Genomic DNA, 10,000 nt, shown 5'->3' with positions numbered 1-10,000 from the left:
GTTGTTTTAATGTGGTACTCATGTTTAATATGTTTTAATGAGGTACTCATGTTTAATATGTTTTAATGAGGTACTCATGTTTAATATGTATTTTTTAGATTCTTGTTTTTGATGTCATGAAGTTATGAATTTGCTGAATGTCACTTGACAATCTGAGCTTATCATCACTTGACAATCTTCTTTCCTTGCTTCCAATTTAAGGGTTTGTTTAGTAAGCTTAATGGGGACCCAAACAAGTCAGATAAAAGACATTATGCATATTTACACACACATATATATGTATTTACTATATATATATATATATATATATATATATATATATATATATAATATATATATATATATATATATATTATATATATATATATATATATATATATATTATATATATATATATATATATATATATATATATATATATATATATATATATATCAGTATTTGTTTGAAATACATACACACATACATACATATACACACACATACATACATACGTACACATACTTCCGTGCACACACACACACACACACACATATATATACATATACATATACATATACATATACAAATACATATATATATATACACACACACACACATACATACATATACATATACAAATACATATATATATACACATACATGTATACACACAAATATTTATATATATATATATATATATATATATATATATATATATATGTATATATTGTTAGTCTTTTTAAAAACAACACAATAACAACACTTTGCTCCTAGATATACACATTCTGCCTTATATGCATTAATTTGCAAGGTAGGGAACAACTGCTTTTACTCTATTTGCAATTAAAAATAATGTATATTATAAATTAAGGATTATCTCTCAACCAATTGGAGACCCACACCTAACAATCTCTTTCTCATTCAAGGAAGGGGAAACAGCAACAGCCATGGTGACAGACCTAACAGCCAAGTTCAGGGAGAAGTTTTTCCAGGCCTCGCACATGACCAAAGAGGAGAGAGCCTCCCTGAAGTGCCTCTTCCCCCGAGACAAGAGAGGACAGGGTCTCGGCTACAGACTCACGGAAACCCAGACCAAAGACGGCAGGTCACAGGAAGCTGCCTCTAGAAGTGCTGATGCACCTAGCCTAGATGCTTCTATTAGTGAGCAGAGAAACAGCTGTGATGGAAGCTTGTTGACAAATAGCTCCGAGTGTCATAATGAATTGGATAAAGACAGAGTTAAAGATAAGTGTAATGAAGACCCGAATGAGAAATGCACATTAAGTCAGGAAGAAAAAATACAGGATGACAGAAGAGGGGACATAAGTGGCAGTGATGTTGTACAAAATGTTGCATAAAAGGAGGCAGTTTACCAGGTTTGTTTGTGAAGAAAGTAGTGTTATATTTTTGTTTTATTTTTTAATTTTTTTAATCTGAAAAATCATGTTAAGTATTTTATATGACACATTTGTTTGATTACCCTAGTAATCAACAATAAAACTTCACTTAGTACGAACTTTCATTTTCCTATAAGAAAAAGAAAGAAAAGGAAAGAAAAAAGGAATTCTGGTTCACTTGTTACGCTATTACAAAGTGGATCTTCTTTGTTCATTATTTCTTTATTGTTTCTCATTGTAATTTTCTCACCTTGCTCTAATTGGAATTTGTACATCTAACAGACTGAAGATTGACAAAACAAACTTTATACCTTGGATCTACTTTGTACAAAAGATTAAATAATTGAAGAGTATAAATTTAGAAAGGAAGAGTAATGAGAAAAGAAAAGATTTCCCTGTGACAACTAATGCGAGAGTAAGACTCTAAGCACTAATAATCTGCACAAATCAGGCCTAATATATTCTAGCTCATATAATTCCATTTCCTCTTACACAAATACTTACTAATATGTAAAGTATACAAATACATTTTACTTTAGAACCAAAAATATATTTTTATAGACAAAGCTTGTACCAGTTTCAGAGAACTGACGAGCCATACTATTTTAACCCATCTTGGGGGAGCCAGTCTAGCAAAATGTCGAAATGCCGGAATTATTCTAAATAATTGACCTAATAAATCAATTGAATGTTGGCCACAATACTGTGCCGGGCTTTTGGGCTTTTGAATGCGGGTACACATGCTGTACCCACGTCCTGTGTGGGTTAACCCTAGCCTTGAATGTCCAAATGCCGGGGCGTTCGAATTATTAGGCCTAAATCAATTGAATGGCTGGCACAATACTGTGCCGCCCGGCCACTGGGCTTTTGAATGCGCGGTACACATGCTGTACCACCCGTCCTGTGTGGGTTAATGTGATACTAAGGAAGTGATCAATTGATATTTAAAATTACCTGCTGTATTGGCTAAGTCTAATCACACAGCTTAACCCATGAAAGATCAAAATAAGCTCTTGTTCTCCGATGAGCCCAAATCATTGATATTATGAATAACCAAATTAGAATGACCTAATGTAGTTATATATTAAAGTAGACCAAAAAAAGTTTCTCTTGTCCTGTATACATGAAGCTTTGAACTTTTCCCATCTTTTAGGGTATAAAAGTCTGGCCAGGGACAATTCCATTTTGTACTCTGTGATATCTAGGTCCATTTTCTTTTTTTTAATTATATAGTACACACCCAAAATGGCAGGGACAAGATGACATTTACTATGGAAAATGGCAGCTTAAAATACAAGCCCAAGGCCAGGATTCTCCATAACTGGGGTTTTTAAGCCCATGCAATGTCTTTTCGGGATAAGCCAATGATTTTTCTATTGGTTCCAAACTATCAGTATTTGTGAGGTGGAAAACTTATTTGCATGGTTAGAAAAGCTGTACTAGTTCTGTCTGACTAGATAAAACAAACTATCATACCACATATAGTGTTTTTCTTGTAATATCCCATAGGTTCTCCGGCTTCATTTAACATTACTTCTGAAATGAAGTTTTGTAAATTTGGGAAATGGATAAATGAACATTTTGGAGAACAATTGTGCAACTATGAACACGATTTTAGAGTTAACTTAATGAAATAAGCCACATTGGTGGTTTAAATGTGTTTTTCCATGTTCCATCAACATCAACTCCCACATGTATATGATATTGTTCTCCCACATAGGTTTGGTTGGGTTAGTCTTGCCAATTCCATGATCAATAAATCCAACATAATCGCACACAATTTTATCATGAGCATGATAAGTTTGGTGCAGACTTCATCATTGGGTAAAGGCCTACAATGGTTTCTCTCTCTCTCTCACCTTTCACCCCCTCCCCTCTTCCTTTCAGAAAAAGAAAAAGAAAAAGGTGATAAACACATTTTTAAAGGTCCCAGTGAGCATCTAGCCCCCACCCTCATACTGCTCATGACCTTTCTGCCATAATTTTAAGACAAGTGTTTATCATATACAATACATATTTCAAAAAAATTCTGCTATGAGCCTTACAGAATGGAGCATAATGCAGATTCAAATATTCTCTTTACCCTGTTGAATCTATGTTATATATCTGTGATAACTGGATTAACTTCATCTTGCTTTTCCTTGACATGATTAACCTGATAATGCTAGGGCATTTTTAAATGCTTAGTCCTATGCCTCGGGGTACTCGCTATATGCATGATCACCCAATGTGCTGAGCATACAAAGAGCCATGACATGAAATCACGTCTTTATCATCCATTGTGAACAGGTCAAAATATTTCTACGTAGTTTTTATTACTGCTTTTATGTATCGGGTTGACTACTAAATACTCCTAAATGTTATTAAACCATTCTGAGATGGGCTACATCTTAAAGATTTTCAGACAGGGCCTGGCATTTCAGATGTGTGTTTTCTACTGTTTCTTATGGCATGAATTATAAGTCCATATATGATATATCAACAAAGTGATACTAATTCACATTTGGTATAAAAGATCATAACTGCATGAAAAAATGCAGTATGAAAGTTATGTTACTGCAAAATTGTCTGCCAGGGAGGCGTTCAAGTTCTAAGGTCTTGGTGGGAGAAGAAAAATCCATATTACAAAAAAAAATTTTTTTACTTCCATTTCTACATGTACAAGTTCCATAAGCCGAAAAGATATTGATAAATATTAAAATATGAGCACATTTATTCCTATATATATAACTTCTGCATGTAGTCTGTAACTTTCACCACAAAACATACATATGAATGAAAGATTTTGTTTGCATTCATTATCTTTTTCCTTTTTTTTTTTTATCTAAAACAAAGGGGAAAAAAATCCTATAACCCTAAATAACTGATTAGAGAAACATTTCAGGAATAACATCATACAAAGGAATAGACAAGTGGTCTCAGAAAGGCTGGTATATACCATGTATACACACACTTCAGTTCTCTTATATTACAGGATTAGATAGGCTTGTAATCTAATTTAGTCTCCAACTTCTTGTTATCTGACACCTTGCGTACAGCCTTCATGAAGTCCTCCTCTATTACGTAGTCTCGCTCATTGCGGATGGCAAAGAGACCTGCTTCAGTGCACACGTTACGGAGATCAGCACCGTTGAAGCCATCAGACAATTTCACTACAGCTTCATAATCTGTGGGAGAAATATATCAAGAAGCATCATTTGACTAGAGATAGAGAAAACAAAACAGTAACTAGAAAAAAAATAAAAATAAAAATAAAAAAATCCTACATCTAAACAAAAGGTTATCAACCAATTTTTTTTTTTTGTCCATATACTGGGATGCATAATTAACAATAAAATGCAGTAGATAAAAGAAAAATGTTGATAACTTACCGATCTCTCCACGCTTAGTGATTGGACCGGAGTGGATTTTCAGGATCTCCAGCCTAGCTTGCTCATTGGGAAGGGCAATTTCAATCTTCCTATCCAAACGGCCAGGACGCAGGAGAGCAGGGTCAAGGGTGTCGGGACGGTTGGTCGCCATAATCATTTTGACCTGAAATCAATAGGCGAGTCAACAGCTGGTCAATGAACATGATTTCCTTATGCGTTTTTGAACGCATAAGCCTAACCCCTCGAGACTCTCGGGTGCACAAGCCACGAGCCTTAGCTCACCCTGAGCGCCAGCCTTGCCCAGATATCTCATCACCCGTGTCTGACACAAAAACCACGAAACGTGTCAGCACGTCATCTGGCGCGAATGGGTTATAAGGATATGGTATCTTGTTCATTACTAATAAATATACATTTGAAAGAGTATCTATTTGGGGCTCCTCAATTTCTCTTGTTGACTTGGGGGAGATTTTCAGACATTTGGAATCATGAAAGAAGGAATCTGCTATCAAAGCATCATTTCATTTAGAAGGGGTTAGGTGACGTGTCTTTTGGCTACGGAAGAATGAATGATAATGATTTTGATATCACGGGGCATTTTCAAGTTTTCCACAGAAAGTAAATGAAACAAAAGCAAACCTTGATTAAACTTCTTGTCTTTGAATGCAATGACTATAAACAAATTGGTATCATATTTGAAACCTAATCTGACTTATACTGTCATAATAGAATGATCTTCCTCTTAAACCGAATGCTGTAAATGTACCAGAAGGAAACAAAATTCTCGAGTTCTGTATTTTCTCATAAAAACTACCATTTACCTTCTTGCCTTTTTTTACTTTGTAACCACCAACCATGCTCTCATAATGAAATAAACCAAGTTGAAGTACCAACCTGGCCAAGGGAGTCAAAACCATCCATCTGGTTCAGCAACTCCATCAGAGTTCTCTGGATTTCACGATCGGCTGATGTGCCCTCGGAGAATCTTCTTCCACCGATGGCATCAATTTCGTCCATGAATATAATGCAAGGTTGATGATCACGTGCGTAGTTGAACATTTCTCGGATGAGACGGGCAGACTCACCGATGTATTTGTCTACAATGGCACTGGACACAACCTGAAATGAAAGTAAACATATAATATACACACATAATCAATATATGCTATGAATAAACATTAGCCTTTTCATGAAGGGCATGTTTCATTGGGTTGGATCAATTTCATACTGCATATTTTCTTCTGTCGAAATTAAATCATTTTTGCCTTTAGTTTTGTAACTGGGGCACCCAAAGGCTAATTAGTACCACTTTGCTAATACATTATATATAGACTCAAATATCATATCATAGCCTAGATAATAATAGAAAAACATCTTATGATGCCTAGATGTGGCCCATCTTGGAAGGGTTAAACTAATGAAACATTTTATCATAATAATCAAACATAGCAATAAAAACAAAATGTTTCAGACAATACTTTAACATAAATAAGTAACAGAGGATCATAATCTGAACAGATGATATCCACTAACTTGGACAATCATATCACATATTTCCTTTACCATTTACTAGATGCAAAAGGGCAGTGAGAGCAAGTGCAAAACCTGCGCCAACATACCTTCAGGAAGTTGCAGTCGAGCTGAGATGCAACAGCACGAGCCAACAAGGTCTTCCCTGTACCTGGTGGACCATACAGGAGACAACCCTTGGGTGGAGAGATTCCAACACGGTGGAACAGTTCCGGATTGAGGAGAGGAAGCTCAATGACCTATGGGAAAAAATGTAATACTTATATTCTTTGATAAACAAATAGTATGGCGTAATTGAATAATAGCTTATATGGTATTTAATACAAATATGCAAAGACTACCTTTCAAACTGAGCATACCAATTCTTTCAGAAGGATTCCATTTTGAAAATAAACCCCTCACATTACAAAAGAAGTTTCAGTTTTAACAAAAAATAATATGTATACTTTTATTTCTTCATCAAATTCAACTGACATTCATTCATAAACATTAAATCTTTACAGTTGGAATATAGTCCTTTGGGGTATTTTTTGCACTATTTTCTAGTCATACTTGGAGTTCAAATCCAATAATAACAATTCCTTATTTCAACCCACAAATTTCCATATGAATTAATGGCCATCAAAAGCTATCCACGCTACCCAGTCGCCTTACCTCTCTCAGTTCGCGGATCTGCTCAGCCAAACCACCGATCTGATTGTATGTAACATCACCGGGGTCTTCGTGACTCATGTTGTAGACTAGGGGGTCAACTTCACGTGGCAGGTACCTCATGATGGTCAGTGTGGTCATGTCCAACGCAACACGAGTGCCAGGCTGAGGGATGATCTTTGGTTAGTTTTGAATTATCTTTTACTGTAAAGTTATATAAATAAAAGATAATAAAGAGGAAAAATAACTTATATACTTTTTTCATAATACTTATAGGAAAAGAGTGTAAATAAACTACATCAACATGTAAGATAAAGTGGCGTCTGCAACATTAACCAAAGAGAAATAATGGAATTACGTGCTTTCTATACCTATCAATATTCCAAATACTCAAGAGATCAAATAGAGTAACATTACCTTGAGCTTCCCCTTGTCTAGCTGCCTCCTGCATCCCACAACGTATCGAGGTCCATTGGTTGCCTTGACAATGAACTTCTCCTCTGTGAGCTGCTTCAGGACCTCTCCCACTATCTGGCCAACGCTCTGCAGGGCCTTGAGGTCATTCTCGCTCTTGTCATACTGTTTGTCTAGCTCCTTCTTCTCCTCTCGTTCTGTTGGAAAGAAATTCAAATTGAAGTGGCTACAAGGGTATGTTCAATGTGCATGATCTCATTAACCTTTAAATAATTGGAATTTTATATAAAATAATTTTCATTGGCAACTCTACTGTGCAATCCCACCTAAATCATTTTCATTTGACATTTTACAATGATGCAATATATCCCCCATCCCTCCTATAATGAAATTACATCAAATAATTAAATGTGATTAATAATCCAGCAACAATACTACCTTGCTATCTTGTCAAAATAATGGGATAATTCATATATGAAAAGAAACAAAAGGTAATGATACATACTTAACAAAATTTATAATCATAACGTTCGCTTGAGAAATTACTGAAGGCTCCTCCACCAACTTTGCTCTGAGGTAGTATTGTACTTAAATTTTCTTGTTAACAGCACGTTATGCAGATATCCCACCGATGTCTTTTCAAAGTAATTATACTCTCATGAAAAAATGAAATATCTGAGCCAAAGTTCAGTCATGAAAGATTTGAATCAGGATTGCCTGATGTGTGCAGCTGGAGTTAACCCGTTAATGACGGGTGACTAGATATCACGTCTAGTGTTTTTTGGGCTACACGCTGGGGACGTGTTATTTTGTCCAGCCCGGCGCGCAGGAGGAGCCAGCGCACAGCGCTGGCTCGCGGCTAGTGCGGCCAAGAATCCTAACGCGTTAGGCTTATGCGTTCGAAAGTCCCAAAACTTTGGTCTTTTTAAGCCGAAATGGCCCCGTCGGGAACGGGTTAATCCACTTCAAAAGAATTTAGTATGACCCTTACACTTACCACTTTCATAAATGGTTGTGTGTTCAAATTAATATACAGTGATATGTAAGGAATGGATATCCAATAAATTAACATTTTGGGGTATTACCATAGAAACTGAAATGGAGAAATATATAAAAATTAAGTGCATTTCTAAGAGAGTGATCAAGATTTCTTATGATTTCACAACCTATATACATATAAAAAAATGTTTTCTATATTTTCACTTAATGACAACATGGTTTTCAGAGAAAAGAGTCTATGGAATCAATAATATGATCATATTTGGGTCATTTTTCATCAAAGACACTCCCAGGGGAAAAAACTGAAGCTCCTTCAACCTTCATTTTTCACTGGTAAACACAATTAAATGATGCATTTTTGCTTCACCTAATGTGCACTTGTTTGGAAACGAGCCACAGAATAAGAATGGACATTCCATTTTTGCAAAGGCAATTCCATTTTCCTTGTTGTTTGGACTTTGTGGTTACATCTTTACTCCAAAGTAGAGAGAAATGTACACATTCCATGATTTGTACCTCACCCAACATTCCCCCCCTCCCACACACACTGAAACAGATTTTCTCCAAGTCCCCCTAGTCTGTTGGATTGGGAGGGGAGAGGGGTTGCAAACTTGGAAGCCAAAGGTTTGAAATGAAAATAGGCATCAAATTCTTTCTACTAACATCTAACCAGACATGAAATTAGGATTCTTGTGAGAGAGTCACTGTCATAATCATAAAAGTTAAGGTAAATATATAGAATAGTATCACTTTACTAAATACAATTGATGGATTCCTCTCAACTTTTACTAATGTATTCTGGATATAAGCCATAATTTGACCCCTATATCTCATTATTCACAAACAAGGTATACTGTGTGCACAGTGATTGTGGTTGCCTCTGCAAAAAAGGTTATCAAACATCCTCCTTATTTCGCAATAAACCTATTGAGTATATTCTCAATGTGTATCTTGTACCGGAACCAAGACTACAAACACACAAATGTCTTCAAGCAACAACTGACGGTTATTTTTCCAAAGACTGTCACATTATCAAATAACCCGAAAGTGGTATCAATGGATTCCTCTGTACTAATGTATAATGGATGTAATGCATGATCCCCTTCCCCCACATAACTTATAATTTAGCAATGCAGTACTATTTGGAAAATATACAACTTAATTCAGTTTGTAAATACAGAGCTTGGACCAGTTTCTTATTTAGCAACCCTCCCATTGAATACACTGTCTACATGTATTGTGTGTCGCCGCTGTGTATCCCATCCCAGAGCGAACGCCACAAACACAAACACAGATATTATGATGAGGACCTATTCTAGAAATTTACTAGAAAATTGAACAAACCTTCTCGGTAAATTTTCCGAATAATGACATGTTACTAATACCACAAAAGTGGTATCGATGGATTCCTCTCAACCTCTACTGTTCATATATAGTGGAGATAATGCGTGCTTCCATCCCTGGACCCGACTTTCTGGGTTTCCTTTACATCCTACTTTGGGGCATATTTCATATGCAAAATCTAAACCTAATTAATTAGCTAACTTTACCTAGTTTTGAATTAAGCCTTAGCCCCCCCCCCCCCCCAATTTAGGGCACTTTGTGCAACATACCTTGTGCAAAATACCTCAGAAACCATCATCCTCACCCTGAAAT

The 10,000-nt window shown here is 35.8% G+C and overlaps 2 protein-coding genes across 2 annotated transcripts in view; one reads left to right on the top strand and one right to left on the bottom strand.

Annotated features, from left to right (window-relative positions):
• LOC122246036 (tRNA (guanine(10)-N(2))-methyltransferase TRMT11) overlaps positions 1–1,492 on the top strand; it is a 4,566-nt gene extending 3,074 nt beyond the window's left edge. The window contains exon 7 of the mRNA XM_086551272.1: positions 909–1,492. Within this exon, the coding sequence (XP_086407398.1) occupies positions 909–1,340 (432 nt within the window). The 3' untranslated portion in view covers positions 1,341–1,492. The remainder of the gene's footprint in view (positions 1–908) is intronic.
• Positions 1,493–4,001: 2,509 nt separating this feature from the next.
• The window catches only part of LOC122246037 (26S proteasome regulatory subunit 10B), a 7,584-nt gene continuing 1,585 nt past the window's right edge, over positions 4,002–10,000 (bottom strand). The window contains exons 2-7 of the mRNA XM_043004287.2: positions 7,349–7,542; positions 6,935–7,096; positions 6,370–6,519; positions 5,645–5,869; positions 4,751–4,913; positions 4,002–4,546 (exon numbers count right to left, since the gene is read on the bottom strand). Coding sequence (XP_042860221.1) covers positions 4,356–4,546; positions 4,751–4,913; positions 5,645–5,869; positions 6,370–6,519; positions 6,935–7,096; positions 7,349–7,542 — 1,085 coding nt within the window. The 3' untranslated portion in view covers positions 4,002–4,355. The remainder of the gene's footprint in view (positions 4,547–4,750; positions 4,914–5,644; positions 5,870–6,369; positions 6,520–6,934; positions 7,097–7,348; positions 7,543–10,000) is intronic.

Source organism: Penaeus japonicus, unplaced genomic scaffold (genome assembly GCF_977035675.1).
Source record: "Penaeus japonicus unplaced genomic scaffold, GWHDUDI00000001_assembly GWHDUDI00000025, whole genome shotgun sequence".
Taxonomy (NCBI): domain Eukaryota; kingdom Metazoa; phylum Arthropoda; class Malacostraca; order Decapoda; family Penaeidae; genus Penaeus; species Penaeus japonicus.
Note: the sequence above shows the minus strand (reverse complement) of the source record. Positions and strands in the feature narration are given on the sequence as shown.